This window comes from Budorcas taxicolor, chromosome 2, assembly GCF_023091745.1.
Source record: "Budorcas taxicolor isolate Tak-1 chromosome 2, Takin1.1, whole genome shotgun sequence".
NCBI classification, from domain to species: Eukaryota; Metazoa; Chordata; class Mammalia; order Artiodactyla; family Bovidae; genus Budorcas; species Budorcas taxicolor.
In genome coordinates, this window is record NC_068911.1 from 1,038,281 (window position 1) to 1,058,093 (window position 19,813).

The 19,813-nt window shown below is 61.5% G+C and overlaps 1 protein-coding gene across 1 annotated transcript in view; it reads right to left on the reverse strand.

Moving 5' to 3' along the window:
• The window catches only part of PRKAR1B (protein kinase cAMP-dependent type I regulatory subunit beta), a 71,600-nt gene that overhangs the window by 27,367 nt on the left and 24,420 nt on the right, over nucleotides 1-19,813 (reverse strand). Inside the window, 2 exon segments of the mRNA XM_052635831.1 lie at nucleotides 1,918-1,964; nucleotides 2,646-2,707. Of these exon segments, the coding sequence (XP_052491791.1) occupies nucleotides 1,918-1,964; nucleotides 2,646-2,707 (109 nt within the window).

The following is a 19,813-nucleotide window of genomic DNA, read 5'->3' on the forward strand; positions in this document are numbered from 1 at the left end:
CACCCCGCACCCACCGGCCGCTGGAGGAGCCGCTGAGGCCGACACAGGAATGGCCTTGCAGTCACCACCTTGCCCCATCTGGGCCTGCGGCCCAAGCTGGAGACCGCAGCCAGGAGGCGACATCCGCCCACGGGCCTGAGCATCTGGGCTCCAGGAGGCTCCATGATAACCTCCTGGGCTGACATAGAAACGCCACGGCTCAGGCATGCGGGCCCAGGTCTGCGTGGAGGACACAGGCCGAGGGTCACGTCTCAGGGACCCCAACAACCTTCAGGTTCCTAGAATGACAAGGACGGGACTCTGGGCCACAGGGCGGCCATGCCCATGTCTGCCGGCCAGGGAGAACCCAGGCTTGATCGTCTCAACTCTCAGGGAGCCCCACGCCCTGGGGGAGCCCAGTGGCTCCGCCTGGGTGGGGTCTTAAAGGATCGATAGGAGTTTGCAAGGCACAGCAGGAATAAGAACAGGACAGGCCGGCCAGAGGCTCCCTGGGAACTGCCTTCTCAGCCATCTCCCCCACCCTCACGCACCCCGGGGGCAAGGTCGTGTCCCCAAGAGCGTATCCTCAGGGCTCTGCAAGGGCCCAGCAGAAGACAAGCGCTCGCTCAACATCTGAGCCAGAAAATGAGGGCCAGATGGAGGGCAGAGGAGAGGAGAGGAGGCGCAGAGGCCGAGGAGCCGGAGGAGCCGGCAGGGCTCAGGCCCCGAGTGACCTGGGCCCGGGCCACAAGTCCGCACCCCTGCGGGGGCCCCAGGCGGCCGGGTCCGAGGCTCTGTAGCCCGTATGTCTCGCTGCGGCTGGCTCTGGGACCGGCTGGCAGCCGGAGTCGGCCCAGCCTGTGGCCTCCCCCACCACCTCCCCTGGGGCCCTCCCTCCGGCTCCCGCCTCAGTTTCCTCTGTCGGGGGAGACAGGACAGCTCCCGCCCAAGGACTGCTCCAGGCCCGAGCCCAGGACGAGAGAAACCTCGAGCCCGTGCAGCTCGCCCAGAGGTCCCCACACTGTCACCTCCTGTGGCTCCAGAAGCTGAGGGCCGCAGCCACGTGGACACAGGCTCGCTGCTGGGGGACATGGGGAGAAAGTGCCCCCTACCTGGGATGCCCGGCTGGCCGCCGCCCCAAGGATGGGCAGGCAGGGGAGCCAGGGGCCTCGAGGACACGCCCTGACCCTGCAGGACCCTGGGACACACTCACCCTGTGTCTGGGGGGCAGGGGGCCGCAGTCCGTGTGGAGGCAGCCTCAAACAGACGCCCCAGGATCAGGCACCCAAGCTGGACTGAATCAGGGCCACAGGCAGAACCTCAGGGGAGGCGGACGGCTGGCAGCCCGCGTGGGGGCCACGCTCACCGAGCGACAGGGAGGCAGGAGGGGGCACGGGAGGGCTGGTGGTAGCACAGGCTGAGCCGCGCGCTCGGAGGAGCCGGCGCGGGGCCCCGGGGGAGGTCGGGGCTCGGCCTGCGGTCAGGCGACGGAGGAGGTGTTTCTCCAAACAGAGCCTGGGTGTCCCCGCCGGAGACTGGGCAGTAAAGAAAGGACGCGAACACAATCGGAGGGCACGACATCCCGGGATGGACGCAGCCTGGTTCCACCGCAAAGCCAGAGCCACGAGGCCCCTGGGCGTCCAAAGCGCGTGAGCCACGCCGGCCTGCCGCGTCGCGGGCTCCAGCTGCAGCAGAGCTGCCCCGTCCGGGCCCTGGGGCCGCGGTCGGCTCGGCGGGCACTGACGGCAGGGGCCGTGGCCGGGCTGACACCAGCCGCCCTCACCCTACTCTGCTTGGATGTGCCTGCAGTATCTTCTACGTGAACTCTGTTGCTTCTGGACTGAGAAACTGGAAACATACCACCCAGAACGACCGTCTCTAGACCTGAGAGTGGGCACAGACAGGTGCTGCTGTCCCGAGAACGCTGGGGATACTCACGTCCACCTCTCCCTGGTCGATCACGTAGAAGTTGTCCCCTTCGTCCCCTGCGAGGGAAGGAAAACAGACGCGTGATGCGAGGAGGCGGGCTTTCGTCTTTCCGGTAACAAACCACCTTACGACGCTGCTTCCCAGACCTCTGCCCAGCAAGGCCGAGTCTCCCCCATCTTTAAAAATCTTTAAGTGGAAGCTGTGCGTACGAAGGTGCGGAGCGCAGCGCCCTACTTCACACTCGCCAGGAAACGGTTTCCACAGTCAGGCTGCAGAGTCCTCTCCCGACACCACTGACAGCTGAAGTCCACGGCTGTCGAGCCTCCAGGACTCAACACAGCTCCTCAATATTTTTAACCACGAGAAGGTCCCCCGTGGCTCAGCAGTAAAAAGAACCTGCCTGCCGATGCAGGAGAGACGCTAGCTCGATCTCTGGGTCGGGAGATCCCCTGGAGGAGGAGACGGCAGCCCGCTCCAGTATTGGCCTGGATAATGCCATGGGCGGAGGAGCCCAGCGGGCTGCAGCCCGTGGGGCCGTAAAGAATCAGACATGACTGAGCGGTGAGGTTGTCAGAGCATATTAGCACACACTAACTTGTGAGGTGGACTGTTATGCAGGGTCATCATGACCTGTCTCGAGGACAGACAGTAAGGGTTTCGTGATAAACACACTCGTAAGTAAACAGCCAACCCTTCGCGGGGGCTCCGGCCCCGGCGAGGAGGAGCTGGCGGCGTACCTTGCTGTATGACGGTCTCCCCGGCGATGTGTGTGACGGGGAACATGGCGTCGAATATGTCGCTGCGAAAGAAAGCATGGCGTGTGGGGGCCATGGGGGCGCTGGGGGCCGCCCTGCCCTCCACGCGGCTCCTGCTCCCCGGCTCGCAGGCGATGAAGACCCCAGGGACCCGCCGGCCCTGGGCTCAAGGCCCCTTGTCCTGCACAGCCTGAGGATTTATGAAGACGGGATCATTTGGGACAGACTCCACTCACAGAAGACAACGCAGATGGGGGCCGTTCCCACAAGGACACGGCGACCAGTCCTGACTCCTTTTCTGCCTCTTTCCGTCTAAGGGAGCTGAGATGCTGGACACAGAAACGGGAAGAAACCAGGCTCTCTTCACTGCTCGCTTGATGGGCACAGAGGCTCGAGGCTGGCTCCCCACCGGGCAGCCTGGCTGTTTCGTCTCCCGAGTCTGCTGTGAGATGGACCCTCAAGAGGGATGCGGGTGCAGGGAGCCGGGGACGCCCTGCCGGCGGGGGGAGCGTCCACAACCGCCCAGGAGCCTCCTCTGGACAGCAACCAGGCGCAAAGGCCAGGGTCCGGACACCGGAACCTAACCACCAACCACCGTCCCTGGGAGGCCACCCACACCCGGGCACATGTCTCCCCAGAAGAGAAGCAAGACGCTGGGCCCCCTGGGCAGAGGGCTCTCAGGGGTCTTGGAAACGGGTCAGTGGAGGAGCCCCCAGGAAACAGACACGGGCCGGAGACCCAGCCCGCCTGCGCCCGCCCACTCCCCGGGCCCAGGAAACAAACACGTCTGAAAGCCGTTGCTTTCGTCTATTTAAACGCTTCTTTGTCTCCCTGGAGGTGGGGGGAGCAGGTGAGGGAGGGTAGGGTGCGGGAGCCCCCAGACTGACCCGCACGGATGCCTTCCTCTGCTGGGCTGAGTCCCGCTCCGGCCTGCAGACACACCTCAGCCCCTGAGACCCCCTCCCCGACACGGTCAGCGGGGATGAAAATCGGTGCCGCCACTCTGAGAACAGCATGGAGGTTCCCGAAAAAGAATGAGAGCAGAGCTGCCATATGACCCTGCAATCTCACTCCTGAGGGCGGGACTGGAGAGAATTCTGATTCAAAGAGACACGTGCAGCCCAACATTCACAGAAGCAGTGTTTACAGCAGCCGAGACGTGAAGGCAACCCAAGCACCCATCAGCAGAGGAAGGGATAAGGAAGGCGCGGTGTGCTTATGCGACCGAGTGTCATTGCTGTTTCTGTCATCCAGCTGCTCGGTCGTGTCCAACTCTTCGAAACCCCATGGACTGCAGCACGCCAGGCCTCCCTGTCCTTCACCATCTCCCAGAGCCTGCTCAAACTCATGTCCATTGAATCAGCGATGCCATCCAGCCATCTCATCCTCTGTCGTCCCCTTCTCCTCCTGCCTTTAGTCTTTCCCAGCGTCAGGGTCTTTTCTGCCCTGGAATATTACACAGCCATGAAGAGGAATGAAAGGATGCCATCTGCAGCAACATGGGTGTATCTGGAGGGCTTTACGCTACGTCAGATTTTAAAAAACACCATACAATTTTACTTATATATGGAACCTAGAAAACACAGCACACCAGTGAATATGACGAGACAGCAACTCACTCAAAGGCACAGAGAGCTGGTGGCTGCCGGTGGGGAGAGGGGGCAGTGCAGGGGGGGAGAAGGAAAGAGGCACAAGCCACCACGTAGACAATGAGAAGGCCACAGGGATGCAGAGCACAGGGCGTGCAGCCAGCATCCTGCAGTGACTCCAGATGGAACATCTCCCTTAAATACGAGCCACCATGCTGCACACCCGGAACACAAATCATAAATCGACTAGAGCTCAATTAGACAAACTGCACTGATGGATCCCAACTCGGTACATTTCTGGGAAAAAAAAAAAGACTCATGCAAACAGAGCCACTCCACCTTGGGCTTGTTATTCTCAGCCCAAGAGCAGTTTAGATGTTCGTCACAGCTAATTCCAACAGCACAGACGTTTTGGTTTTTGTTTATTTTAAATCTAAACCCCACTGCCCAAGTGCCATTTTAAAATAAGGCTAGTCCTTGACCTGCAAGTAAATGTTCGGAGCACATCCTGCTGGTAAGTTACTTGCTTTGACCTTGGAAACCAGCCATCCGAAGCCACTATGGTCAAGCCAGGGGCCAAGGCCACCGAGCAAGGCGCTTGGGAAAACAATCCTGAGACGAGGAGGGGAGGGGCTGGCTGGGGTGGGGCTGGGCCTCAGCCCTGAGGTGCCCCCCACCTGGGGGGTGGGCACTGGGCGTGCCTGGTCCCGGCTCCTGGAACATCCACCCCCGGGAGGGCCGCACCTCGCTGACACCTTCCAGGCCGTGATGGGCTCCCTGCCACCTGCTGTCCCCATCCCGGCAGAAGCCAGAGCCTGGCCCTGCAGCCCTGGGGTGAAAGCAGATTGCCACGGAAACCAGGCCTTGTCTGGAGGGCCACCTCTGCAGACGAGGAACATTCTCTTTGATGGTCAGAGAGCCCCCACTCCTGGGGTGAAATATCAGCCAAGTTCTTCCAGCCTCTGTGACCCGACTTCAAACCTGCTCTCAGGACGGCTGGCCTACCGGATTTGACCACGTGTAGCTGGGGGCTTGGCGTGGCCCCAAACCCCAGGGCCCAGCAGAGGGGCTCTGCGGTGGCCCGGACCAGCCTGGGCGGTACCGTGGCTCCCACTGCCTCTGAAGGTCACGTGAGCGCCGCTGGGAGCCACCCGTGTCTTAAAGCCCAGATGCAGGTTAGCGGCCCTGAGTTCACAGCAGGGGGGCTAGCTCTTGTTGAAGAGCCCTCCCCCTTCTCCCTTCCTCCCCGGGCTCTGGGGCTCATCCTGAGATTTGAGAGGCTTCCTTTTGGCTGTGGGCTCCCCTGAGGGCTCAGCTGGTAAAGAAACTGCCTGCGACGCAGCAGACGTGGGTTCGATCCCTGGGTCGGGAAGATCTCCTGGAGAAGGGAATGGCGGCCCACCCCAGTATTCTTGCCTGGAGAATCCCATGGACGGAGGAGCCTGGCCGGCTACAGTCCGTGGGGTGGCGAGAGTCAGACACGACTGAGCGACTGGACCGCCACCACCACCTTTCCTTTGCACGTTCTCTCTTACAACACGGAACCCGGAGGTGTGTGTGCACCTTAAACCCCCAGGCGGCGTCATGCCACGGAGCCCGCCCCGTTTCTTCCGTGTTTTCAGGAGCGCATCTGGCTGCTTCTCGCTGTACCCTCACATGGCAGGGAGGGAGGCTCTCTGGTGTCTTATTTACTTGCTGCGCCGGGCCTTACTTGGATCTTTAGTTGCGAGACGTGGTGTCTAGTTTCCTGACAAGGGACTGAACCCGAGCCCCTGCAGGGGAGCCCCTCGTGTTTTCTTACCCCATCGCCAGGGTCCCACCTCACCTAAACCCCACCGCCTCCCAAATGCCTCCAGGGAGGCATCACTTCAGCAGGTGAATCCGGGGCACAAGGTTGGGTCCGGAGCACCCTCTGCCAGGTATTCCCATGGACACATTCGGACCTTCTGTCCACAGGAAGGGGGTCTGGCTTGTATTCCCCAAGGGTCAGCTGATGTTCCGACAACATCCACTGATTGCTCCATCTGGGGTTTATGGCCTGATGGGCGTGCCCCTCCAGACTCATTTGAAAGCCATACAATGAGCGGGCAGCTTTCTCATTCTCTATTTTCTGGAGCCACTTGTAAAAGGATGGACGGTTTGCTGAAGTTTTAACAGAATTCATCCATAAAACCTCTGAGACCTGGGCCTCTTTGCGAAGGGAGGTCACCACTGAAATTTCTGAGTGCCCTATTGATTGTTCATGGGTCAATGGTGCCCCGTTTTCAAAGGTAGCTCCCAATATCTAAAAATTGAGAGATCTATAAACATCGTAATTTTTGTTTTTTCTTGGGATGGAAAAGAAGGAGTATCTAGCAATGCCTTTGTTCTCGTGAAGCAAGAGCCAGGCCCCCCCCACCGGCGGGAGCACAGGCTGTGTCTGCAGGACCCCCGTCTCCGGGCCCCGGAGCCCAGCCTCTGTTTGCAGCCCCTGCCCGAGGGGCTCCCTGTGCAGAGGGGTGACAGCTGTGCGTGTGGCCTCCACCAGGCGGGGGTCGTCCCCATGATGAGCGCTCCTCGCTGGCAACCAGGGGACCTGCAGCCACCCTGAAGGCGCCTGAAGGGACCGGGGGGCTGAGCATCCACGGAGCTCGCCCGCGGGGCACTGGGCACAGCCCTGGGCACCGCAGGAGAGCACCCAAGAGGGCGATGGCCTTGTCCGTCCCGACCAGGAGCCGCCATGGCAACTCCTGCTGGCTCCCAACCCCGGGCACACGGGGGCCCCTTCGCCCAGTCCCAGGAGGGGCGCCAGCGGCGCGCTCCGCCCCTGGAGCTCAGCCAGTCTCGTGATCTGGCCATGGCCTTGCTATCCCCTTTTATTGGCTGACATTTCTGATAAACTGCCGAACTGCTGCTGCAGGTGGCCTGCCGGGTGAACACCCCCCACCCCCACCCCTGCAGAGAGACCTGCGGAAGCAAACAGGTTGGACCAGTTCTCCGAGCAAGGCCAGAGGCCACCCGAGTGCACCCTCACCGGAGGGAGGCGCCCACAGCGAATGGAGCCGCGCCTGCCCCCTTCCAAGGCGGACCCGGCAGGTGGGGTGGCAAGAACCCCTGCACCCCGCCCCGGACCCCGGCAATCTGCCCTTCTTTCAGGATTCTGTAAACATAGGAAGGGGGAGTCCCCTGAACCCCAACAATCTGCCCTTCCTCCAGCCTTCTGTAAACATAGGAAGGGGGAGTCCCCTGAACCCCGGCAATCTGCCCTTCCTCCAGCCTTCTGTAAACGTGGGGAGGGGGAGTTCTTGGGACTTCGAGCAAAAGCGCTGTGACAGGGACCACGGGACCACCACCAGTCCTAAGGGGAAAACCTGCATTAGCAGTTCCAACATTTCTGTGTCTTTATTTCTTTAAACACTTTATTCTGAAAAACGTCCAACTTTCCGAGGCACGGGGGTGTCAGAGCCAGGACGTGTGTTTCTGCCCCCGCTGGTGAGGTCACAAGAGCAGGGCAGAACAGGGCACAGGCACTCCTGCCCCGGGCGAGCGCCGGGGGAACAGGAGGAGCACCAGCGCCACGTGAACTGAAAAAGGCCCTGTGGGTGCAGAAAGCGGGCTCAAGACAGTGTTTTTTCCGACGTTGAAATGATGCCAGAAAGGGGAGGGGCACACCTGACCTGGAAGCCCCGGCTTCCCTGGGCTCACGACAGCGTCACTCACACTCCAGGAGCCAGGCCCACAGGCAGAGCCCTGGGGACCAGCACCACGGGACCCCCTGCTTTCTGCTGCCTGTCGCAGCCCCGGGGATGAGGGGCTCTCTTCGTCCACTGGAGCCAGGGCCCTGACAGGGTGCCTGGCTTGTGTTTAGGCTTTTCCACTGTTTGGGCGAAACTGACTGCAAGTTTCCAAATAATTCTCTCTAAGCAGCAATAACTCAGGCGTAGCTGTTCACGGTGTGGAGGCAGGGCTCCTGCTCCCTGCTGGAGCACCGAGGGCACGGCGTTTATAAAACCCTGGGAGCCTCTACCTCTGGGGACCAGAGCCGCTGAATCTGTGGCTGCCTCCTCAGCCACGACGCCGGGCTCTTCAGAGATGCCCAGGAATGCGTGACTCCATGGGGACATTCATGGAGCCCCGGGACGACCAGGTGAGTCCCGCTGCACAAAATTAATGCACGCGAACCACACCCAACCCCCCCCCAGACCTCGGCGGAGCTAAGCCAGAGACCAGCGACAGGAAGGCGGCTTCAAGGCCCTGAGTCCCGGAGATGAAGCAGCCCCCTGCTAAAGGGCACGTGGTTAAAAGAAGAGGCTTCAGAGAGACTGAAAAGTGTGTTTAAATGAAAATGAAAAGCAACTTGGCAAAATCTGTGGGAGGCAGCAAGGGTCCCGCTTGGAGGCGAGGTGCAGCATGGAACGAGCACGTCTGAGAAGGGCAGAGACCAAGGGAACTATCGCCAGAAAAAGAGCACGGCAACCCCAGAGCAGGCAGAGAGAACACTAGAGCAAAGTTTAAAGCAGGAAGCTCATAGGGAAAGTCAGTGAAACCAAAGCCGGTTCTCCGGAAAGATTAAAAAGACCTATAGACCCCTAGCCATGGTAACCAAGAGGGGTGGGCAGGAGAAACTGAGACAGAGAGGATACACAGATAGCCAACGTCACAGACCAGAGAGAAGGCGTCACTACAGATCCCGCGGACTGAGAAGCATCAGAAAGGGAGGCTGCAAACAACTGTGTGTCCACAAATCTGACAACTTGGAGGAGAGATCAGTTCTGTGAAAGATACAGCCTGCCGAAACACACCCAAAAAAACAGATAACATAGCCTATGAAAGAAGCTGAATCAGTAACTACTCAGCTATCCAGACAGAAAGCACCAGGCCCAGGCGGACTCACGAGCGAATTCCACCAAAGCTTTAAGTTAGAAATCACACGAACTCTCTGCAACCTCTTCCAGACACAGAAGCAGAGGCAACACTTTCTAACTCATTCTGAGGCCAGAATTACCCTCATACCAAAACCAAAGATGCTACAAGAAAGGAAAATTACAGACCGTTGTCTCATGAACACGAATATAAAAATGCTCAGCAAAACACAGGCAAATCAAACCCAACCCTGGATTAAAAGACTTCTACACCACGGATACACGGGCTTCATTCCAGGCATGCAAGGTGGGCTCCGTGTCCAAACATCAAAGATGACGCATCGCACACCAGGGGTAAAGACGGAAAATCACATCAAGAGACGCCTAAGGAGCGCTTGACGAAACTGAACATCCATTCGTGATTTAAAAAAAATACTCTCAGAAAAATAAGAACATGGAGATCTCCCTCAACTTAACAAAGAGCTCCAGAGACCCTACAGTGCACACCACACCTGGCGGTAAAAACCAGGATGCTCTCCTCTAGGGTGGGGACTCAGGCCAAATGTATTTCCCTCACTACTCTTCATTAAGGGCATACTGGAAAATCCCTAGGACGCAGTAAGATAACAGGACGAGAAAAGGAAATAAAGGGTCAGAGACTGGAGGGAACTCCCTGGTAGTCCAGTGGTTAGAACTCTGGCTTCCACTGCCAGGGGCCTGGGTCCAATCCCTGGTCAGGGAACTAAAATTCTGCGAGCTGTGTTGTGCAGCACACACACACACAAAAAAGGCACAGCCTGGAAAGGATGACATAAAGCTGTTTGCAGGAGACGTGAGGTGAAGTGAAGTCGCTCAGTCGTGTCCGACTCTTTGCGACCCCGTGGACTGTAACCTACTAGGCTTCTCCGTCCATGGGATTCTCCAGGCAAGAATACTGGAGTGGATTGCCATTTCCTTCTCCAGGGGATCTTCCCGACCCAGGGATCGAACCCAGGTCTCCCGCATTGAAGACACGGCTATGTAAAAACATCCTGAAGAACCAACAACAGAACAAAGCCTACTGGAATTAATGTCGTTACAGCAAGGCTGTAAGGCACAGGGTTAATGTGCAAAAGCCAATCACTTTCCAGTATTCAAAATGGGAAAAAAAAAAATCCCACACCATTTACGTTAGCACACCACAAAAATAAAACACTGAGGTCTAACCCTAACAAAGCGTGCACCAGATCTGCAAGAGGAGCTACCAGGCTGATGAACAAAACTTAAAACTGAATAAACGCGCGCAGGCCCCGCCCTGGCCCAGCCAGCAGCTGCGGTCAGCGCCAGAGGGAGAAGTCCACCTCCCCTCTCACCCCCAGCACAGACCTCCTGACTGACAGCCGTCCAAGGGCTGTGGCCCCCATGGCCCCAGAGCCAGCTGCCAGAACCCCTGTGGCAGCCGTGGTTCTGACGGAGGGAAAGTACGCGGAGGCCCGTCAGGCCTGCACCCACACTGCAGCTGAGCGGGGCTGCAGACACCACCGCCACCTCCGCGCAGCTCAGAACCCGGGCGCGGGGAGCCCCGCACGCAGCTCAGAACCCGGGCGCGGGGAGCTCCGCACGCAGCCCCACCTCTACAAAGCCCACTCTGCTGCGTCGGGCGTCACGACACGTGGGGTCTGGATCCTTCCTCGAGGATTTCTTTCCAGAAGAGCAGCAGCCAACAGTCGTCCAGCAGGGCCCAAGGCGGGCAGCGGCCCCCAGACCAGGGGGAGGTGCACATGAGAGGGCGCTGGGGCCCATCTGAGGCCCAGGCCAGGGTCATGCAGCCTCCCCGCCATCTGGAGAGGCAGGCATGGCCACCCTGCAGCCTGAGAATCCTCAGCTACACAGTGGGGTGTCCTCGCCGAGCACCCCAGAGGCGCCCTGAGCTCTGTGGCCTCACCTGCTTCTCTCCAGCGGCCCTGCACCCACTTCCAGGGATCCCCGGCTCCTCCCATCACCTCCCTGGGGTCCCACCCCCACCCCGGGCTGACTCCTGAGGGCCCAGCCGGCCTGCACAGACACCGCGCCCTGGGAACCCCAGGTCGGCGTGGGCTCCAGGACGCTGTCACCACAGTGCACTGAGGCCCCGCGTGGACCCTGACAGCCACAAAGCCCCGTCCTTGTGACCGCACCCCGCGCAGGCCACATCCAAGGTCAGGCGTGGAATACGGGGCCCTGGTTCCCTCCTCCTTCCTCCTCACCTCCCAAGACAGGAAATGTTTTCCAGGATAAGCAGCATCTCGCTTATTTAACACAGCAAGCCTGGGGATCAGTCGCGAGACCCAGGAGGCCCAGGCGTTGCAGCCTCCAGATCAGCTCTGAGCACGTGCGTGGGGGAGGCCGGGGCGGCCCGCCAGCTCTGGGACACCCCCTCAGGCCTCAAGGGCAGGGGACGCGTGTCCTTTCCACGGCTGCTGAACCAGTCAGGGGCGGCCTCAAAGGGTCTGCAGCAGGCACTGCGGAGGCCCCCAGCCAGGCTGGCCGGGGGGCGGTGGGGCAGGAACAGGGCGGGTGAAGCTGGCAACCGTAGGTGAGCAGCCTGCAGGAATGGAGGCTGCAGGGCAGAGAGGGCAGAGAATCCAGCCGGTCATGGCGCCAGTGAACACCCAGGACAGCACCACGCCCAACAGCCACAGGAACATGGGCCTGCCCTTCGTCGGGGTGCCCTCCACACACGTCCCGGGGCCCAGCACAGAAAGGGCAGGGAGGCTCTGTCACCAACAGAGACGATCCCAGGGACAATCGCAGGGTGAGAGCCACTCGTGGGAGCGAGCACGTGGCACCCACGTGCCAGGCACAGGGTGGCGCTCTGGAGCGGACTCCTCGGGCAGTAGCCCACGCCCGCCGGAGGCCCGGCCAGCACACACCCCGCCGCCCAGGACATCCTCGCAAGCCACCGAGCGAACAGGCAAGGCAGCAGAGGCACCTGGAGCCCGCGTTCGCCAAGGGCCCCTCTCCTCTCCCTCCGGGTGCCACTCGGGACCCTGGCCCAGCGTGGGCAGCGCCAGCCCCACAGAGACACCAGCAGACGAGGCCCAGCCTGATGGCTGCCCCCCCGTCCCCCACTCAGAGCCCCCGGAAAGGCTGTTTCCAGGCCCCGGCTCAAGTCCATCACAGCCACCGTGTCCACCCCTGCCAACAGCCCCGGGCCCCCAGTGGCCCTGGGATCCAAGGGCCGGGTGCTCAGGTGAAGCCACCTCGGTCCACGCGAGGTCAGGCTCGGGACACGCCAGCCCCTTCCCTGCCAGGATCTCATGCGTCCGCCTGCACTTGCTTTTCTCCCACAAGGCGATAAGGCCCAGGGCACGGCTGCGTCACGCCGGCTCTCCCGTGAAAGTGCCGGGGCGGGTTTGCCTGACTCTCCCGGCCCAGTAGCCATGCCTTGGCACGTTCAGCGGCACAGTGAGGACCGGGGCCATCGGGGGCGCCATGGCTAGCCCGTCAGGCCTGGGAGCCACAGGCCTCAGCCCTGGGCAGATCTCAACCTGTACCCTGTGGGCCACCCGGGGCACGGAACTGGGCTTGGCGCCACGATCAGTCCCACCTTGATGCCCACCCGCCTTGGGCCTGGCCAGCGGCTTTCTCCTCCATGAAAGGGGCCGAGCTGCGACCAAGCAGACAACACGAGGAGATTTATGCGCCCCCTCCCCACCCCTCCCCACCTACTGACCCAGCTCTGGGATGGCACAAGGCCCAGAGCTGTCCAGACCATCTAAAAAGAGCCGCGGCGGGAGCTCCAGGACACACGTCAGACGGAAAAGGCGTGTGTGTGGGGCGGGGGGGGGCATGAGCCTGCGCCCGTGGACTGACTTGCTCACTCGCCCGCTGCTCCGACCACAGGCGAATCCAAGTGCAAAGAGCCCCCCAGGCCACAGGAAGGAGCTGCGTGCCCAGTGGCGAAGCGAGGTGGGTGAGGCTCTGGGACACGCCGCGCGGGTGGCGACGACTTTGAAACCATGAACTATGTTAATATTTCACGTGGTTCTAAAAGCAAGCCTGAGACTTGAAAAACAATGCTTACAAATCCAAAGGAAAAGCAAAAAAAGGAAGTGAAATGTGTACCCGGCTAACAGCACCAGCTCCCAAGCTGCAGACGCCTCAGGGCAAAGTGAGCCAGAATTAAACCTTCAGTGCTTCTGCTGACCACACTGGTTGTTATTCGAAGGTCAGGTGTGTGTGTGTATGTGTGTGTGCGCCCCTGTGGTGAAATGAAGCAAAGAATCCTTTCGCTGGCAGCATGGACAGCTGAGATAGTCAGCATGTGGGAAAAGAGATAAAGACAAAATTAGTCACATTACTTTGAAAGGAAGGAAGGAAGGAAGCCGCCCCGCAGCCCTGAATTGAAACTGGAAGAATCAATGCGAACGCGCGAAATATTTTACCTTAAAAACAGTCCTGATTCCGTCTGCAGAAAAAGCCCAGCAAAAGGACAAAGCAAAGCAGTGGCTCCCCCCAGAACGCAGTCTCTAAACACAGTCTCCCACCAAGAGGAAGACGTACGCAACGAGCCGGCCACCTCGCGAAGCACCACAAAGCAAGGAAAAGGACAGAGACGATGCGGTCACAGCAGAGGACGCAGGGGCTGCATGAAGAGGGCCCAGCAGCCACGAAGCAGCCGTTCGGGCGCCGGGCAGACAGGCCCGCAGGTGGCGAAACACCTACGTGGACTCGAGTCGGGGCCTGGGGGAGGGACGGTGAGCACCTCCGGGAAACCAGAAGTAACGAGGGTCTGTGAGGGGCAGGGCTCGAGGCGTGCTGCTGCCCCGGCCCGGGGTCTGGCCATCCACGCCCCAGCCCCGTCACAGCCACGGGCCTGCAGACACACTGGGTTCCATGTTCTGAATTTCCCACCATCGGTGGCCAGAGGTCACGTGCGGGGTTCCACGGCCCGTGGTTCTTCCTAAGCTGCGCTGAGACCCGAATTTGCTCTTTCCTGAGTGGACAGATCTGCGCCTGCGTCCTCCTACATGGGCTTTGTCCACAAGTCCCCGTGGCCTCTGGCTGGCTGCAGGCAAGGAGGGAGCCCGAGGCAGGCGGCCCGGGGCAGGGACCGGATACCCCAGCCCCTCCCAGGCCCCAAGGCTCTCCTCTCCCCACCCCAAGGGTGGCCACACCAGAGTCACCCCACTCAAATCCCCACCATTTCCATCCATGCCCTGGCCAGGCTCCAAGGCCATCAGCACAGAGCGTGCAGAGCAGCCAGCCTCTGGCCTCTGCCTCCCATTTCAAAGGCTTCCTCCTCCCTGATGTTCCCACACCCACCACAGAGGCGGCGGCCCACAGAGGGGACAGTCACAGAGGCCACGGCCCATGGAGGGCACGGCCCACAGAGGGGACAGTCACAGAGGCCACGGTCCATGGAGGGCACGGCCCACAGAGGCCACGGTCCATGGAGGGCACAGTCCACAGAGGGAACAGTCACAGAGGCCACGGTCCATGGAGGGCACAGTCCACAGAGGGAACAGTCACAGAGGCCACGGTCCATGGAGGGCACAGTCCACAGAGGCCACGGTCCACAGAGGCCACGGTCCATGGAGGGCACGGTCCACAGAGGGAACAGTCACAGAGGCCACGGTCCATGGAGGGCACAGTCCACAGAGGGAACAGTCACAGAGGCCACGGTCCAGAGGCTGCGGTCCACAGTCCAAAGAGGGCACGGTCCACAGAGGGCACGGTCCACAGAGGGAACAGTCACAGAGGCCACGGTCCATGGAGGGCACAGTCCACAGAGGGAACAGTCACAGAGGCCACGGTCCAGAGGCTGCGGTCCACAGTCCAAAGAGGGCACAGTCCACAGAGGCCACGGTCCACAGAGGCCACGGTCCATGGAGGGCACGGTCCACAGAGGGAACAGTCACAGAGGCCACGGTCCATGGAGGGCACGGTCCACAGAGGGAACAGTCACAGAGGCCACGGTCCATGGAGGGCACAGCCCACAGAGGGAACAGTCACAGAGGCCACGGTCCAGAGGCTGCGGTCCACAGTCCAAAGAGGGCACGGTCCACAGAGGGCACGGTCCGCGGAGGCCACGGTCCACGGAGGCCACGGTCCACGGAGGCACTGGGCCAGACGTGTGTGGACAAACCAGGGGCCCCGATACCCTCAGAGAACAGGGACCCGAGAGGAGCCGCCACACCGAGGACCCGACCCCGCTGCCACCTGACCTCCAACCCCACAGGCTGCCCCTTGGGGCGCTGGGACCCCCCGGGACCCCGCCCTACGAATAGCTTCAGAGAAACACCATTTCCCAGCCCAGCTGTCCCCTAGAGCCCCAACCCCATAGGCCGCTCCCTGGGGTGCTGGGACCCCCCGGGACCCCACCCTACAAACAGCATCAGAGAAACAGCCTCTCCGGGCCTAGCTGTCCCCTAGAGCCCCGACCCCGTGGGCCGCTCCCTGGGGCGCTGGGATGCCCCCCCCCGGGACCCCGCCCTACAAACAACTTCAGAGAAACAGCCTCTCCCAGTCCAGCCACCCCCCAAGCCCCGACCCCGCAGGCGCGGCCTGGGGTGCTGGGACTCCCCTCAGCCGGGACCTGGCTCTACGAACAGCTTCAGAGAAACAGCCTCTCCCCGACCCCGTGATGGCCGCAGGGGCCCTGGGAGAAGGTAGACAGAGGGACGAGCAGAAACAGAAGACCCTTGGTCTTCTGGGCACAAAGAAGCGAGGCAGGAGGTGGACGGGCCTGGGAGCCAGGCAGAGTGTCCACCTCGCGGCTCTCTGACGAGCCGAGGGCCTGGCCGGCCAACCGCTGGGCCTCATCCCATCACCTGGGAACGGGGCGACAAACGGCTGCGGAGGCACCAGCACTGGACCCGGCAAGCAGCACAGCCCCGCCAGCCCTGAGCACCGCGTCCAGCCACGGGTGGTGCCACACTCACTGAGGCCCAGGCTCCTCCGGGGTCTGGGGGGCTGCGGCCGTCCCGGCCCGGGGTCCTGTCCCAGGGCCCACCCCACCCCACCTGCAGAGGGCCCTAAGCCGAGCCGACACCCGCCCTCACCGACGGCTGGAGCACAGGGACCCGGCCGGCCCTGCCCACGGGGACAGCCGTGTGGTGGTCTGCACGTCCCCAGAAGGGGCATCTCGGGGGCCGCCCAGGGTGCTGGCGGTGACGCCATGCAGACCCCCAGAACCTCACCCAGCCACTAAGCCCTGGGGGCCACTAATTGGCCCTCCACTTCCATAACTCTGCCACCGTGAGAACGTCACTTAAACAGTGTCCCGCAGGACGGAAGCTCGAGGGCCGGCTTCGCCCCTCAGCAAGCTCCCTGGAGGCTCACCCCGCCCACCGTGTGTGTGAGCAGCTCGTCCCCTTTTTTGGCCGACCGCTCTCCCACGGCACGGAGCCCAAGCTTATTTATCCACTCGCCCGCTGAGGGATACCTGGGTTGTTTCCAGTTTCGGGCTTTTACAAAGAAAGCTGCTATGACAAGTTAACGTACAGGTTTTCACGTGAACGTAATTTTCCACTTCTCTGGGATAAAGGCCCAAGGGTGCAGCTGCCAGGTCACACAGCAGTCCCAGGTCCAGTTTTCTAAGAACCTGCTCAGGTGTCTTCCGGGCCATTACGGCTGCCATTCCCAGCAGCAACGGACGAGGGCCCAGCTCCTCTGTGTCCGCACCGGCGGGTTCCACTCTGACCATCCCGATGGGTGTGGACCGACAGCCCCCTGGGGTTTGCTCTGCACTTCCCTGCCGCCCGAGGAGCTGGGCGTCCCCCTGGGCTCGCTCTCCATCCCAGTGTCCTCTGTGGGCGAGCGTCTCTTCGACTCTGTCCAGATTCTAACGGGACTACTTGGTTTCCGGGTTGTTGAATCGACGGAGATCTTTACGTGTTCTAGATACCAGTCCTCGTTCAGACGTGAATCAGCAGCTTGTCCTTCATTCCACGTGGCTCATGCTGGCCCCTCCAGGAGAGAAGGTCACTGGAGACAGTGTATCCGCGTATCCGCTGACCCCGCATCGCGGGCAGTGCCCAGGTGCATATGGGCCCCGAGCAGACACAGGATAAAAGCCTTGGGGCGATTCTCTCCAGAAAGCCCTGAGTTCCTTGGCGTGGCCCACTTACATCTAAACTTCACTCCTACACCCAGATGAAGAGCCCCTTGTGTGCTTAGCCGTGAAGGAACTCTTCCCCTAACGAGTCTCAGAGGCACCAGCAGAGGTCGGAGAACACGGCTCACATAACAAAGACCGTCTGGAGCTCTCATCCTGCTCCTGGGGGGGCACACGCCGAGCTGTGCCCGACAGGCTGTCCCCCGGGGCTCAGGGCCGGCGAGCCCCAGCCTGAAGCCCAGAGCCCTCTGCACCCCTCTGCCACAGGGGTGTCCAAGGGCAAGACCTCTGGCCCCTCCTGGCCAGCCCTGCCCTGCCACCCGCCTCCGCCGCCCACCGGAGCCCACCGGGCCTCCGCAGCCAGTCCATGCCGCTGGGAACCCGGTCTTCTTCACAAGAGCATGGAGAAGGATGAACACTGCGGGATCCGTTTGCCAAGGGAAGCGCGAGACTCGTCCACCGAGAACTGCAAGAGCCTGCTGAGAAGGTGCAGATCCGGCGAGACGGAGACACGCTCCTGTCCGTCGGGAGAAGCCTCGATGCCGACAAGACGCCAGTTCTGTGTCAAAGCGATCTACAGATTCAACGTGGGCTTTCGAAATAGAAAGTTATCTAAAATTCATATGGAAACGCAAAGGACCTAAAATAGCCCAGACGATTCTGCAAAAGAAGAATGAAGTGAGAGGATTTACATGACCCGATTTCCAGACTCACTGTGGAGCCGCGCCCGTGAAGACTGTGGGGCTGGTGAGACGACACGGCACACAGACTGTGGGACAGAACCCGGAGCCCAGAAGTGAGCCCTCACCCTGATGGCCAGCTGATCATCAACGAGGCACCAAGACGTGTCCGTGAGTCTCTGTGGCGAGTGGAGCTGGACACCCGGACAGCCACATAACCACCCAGCCTCAGACCCTGACCTCACGGCACACACGGTAACTCGGAGGGCCACAGGCCTCAACGGGGGAGCTAGAAGGACAAGCCTTTTAGAAGAAAACCTAAGCCTCTGGGAACGTGCTTTAGGCAAAGTCCTGGACCGCAAGCAACAGCAGCACGACTCCTGAAAGAAAAAAGACAAACTGGACTTTAGAGACTTGCTGGGCTCCCTGGCGGCTCGCCCGGTGGCTCGGGGGCAAAGACTCTGCCTGCCAACACAGGGGACACCGGTTCCATCCCTGGCCCAGGAAGACCCCGCAAACTGCGGCGCAGCCAAGCCTGTGAGCCTGTGCCCTGGGGCCCCAGAAGCGCCGGTGCCGAGCGCACAGGCCACGACTGCTGAAGCGCGGACAGCTCGTGCTCTGCAAAGCGAGGAACCCCACAGCGAGAAGCCCGACGGCAGGAGCAGGGAGGGCCCCACTCGCCACAGCCAGAGGGGCCTGTGCAGCAGCCGGGCCCAGACAGCCTGTCAGGGGTCTACCCAAGAAGGTGGACGCGTGTTTGCACACAGACGCGTACACGTGTGTTCACAGGCCCGTGAGCCCCTGCCCAACTCCAGCAGCCCTGGGCGGCCGTCACCCAGCACAATCGGCCTCGGGTCCGCACTGGGCGGGGGTGGGGGGAGGCAGGCGGGGGATGGACCAGGGCACGGAGATGCTCAACCCGACTGAGACGACGGCTCTGGAGTCCAAGACAGCCCTGATCTGGCAAGGTAGCTCTAAGTCCTGCTCCTGCAGCCAATCCAGGCTCCGGACTCAACCCCCGGTGGGCCCCAGGCCATCTGCAAGCAGACACACATCTGGGGAAGCACAGAACGGGCCAGTGGGGCCCAGGTCCACACTGGACAGACAGGGCTGGGGCCCGAGGTCTGGCTCAAGGGACCCTTCATCACCAGGAGCCCAGCTCGCGGGAAAGTGAAAGGAATGGTTCCAGTGCTTCCGGACAGATGAGGGGAGAAAGTGAGCTTGGGGTGAAGGGCCGCGCCGGCCTCCTGACAGCTCCCCCCGGACACCCAGCGGGCTGGTCCAGTCAAGCTCATGAGGCCAGATCCCACCTGCCCACCAGCACCTGTGCCCTTGAGACCACACTAGCACGGAGCCTGCAGCTGCTCCGCTCTGCACCACTCCCCGCCCTGCCCCCTGCTCCGCCCCCCTCCTGCAGCTGCTCCGCACCACACTGCCCCCCCCCCCCGACACCCTTCCCCCCCACCCCCGACACCCTCCCCCCTCCCCACCCCCGCTTCACCCCCCGCACCCCCCCGCCTGCGCCGTTCCGCCAGCCCCCACCCCCAACCACAGCTCCGCTCCCGCTCTGCCCAGTCCATCAGCCCAGCGGGGCCACCCGGGACTGGCACCGACGTGCCCACTGTGCCCTCCAGCAGCCATCCACCGTCCTCCCCTGCGGCCTACCTGACCGGCCACCCCGGCGGCCCAGACCTGGTCCCCTAACGATAAGGTCCTTCAATGCAGCCGCACACGCTGTCCTTAAACATCTGAAACACTTCATTAAATGTCTACACAGGGAAGAATTTCTGGCCTACTGTAACATTCTTGTAAGCACAGACCAGGAAATAAAAATCCACACCTTCAAGTGTGCCGTCTTGTCTGGGCCGAGGGACGCCCACTCCGCTGTGAGCCGATTTCTAGGTGCATCTGGGACGAGACCAGTGTTTGAGTCCAGAGGGCATGAGGACAGCCCTCCCCA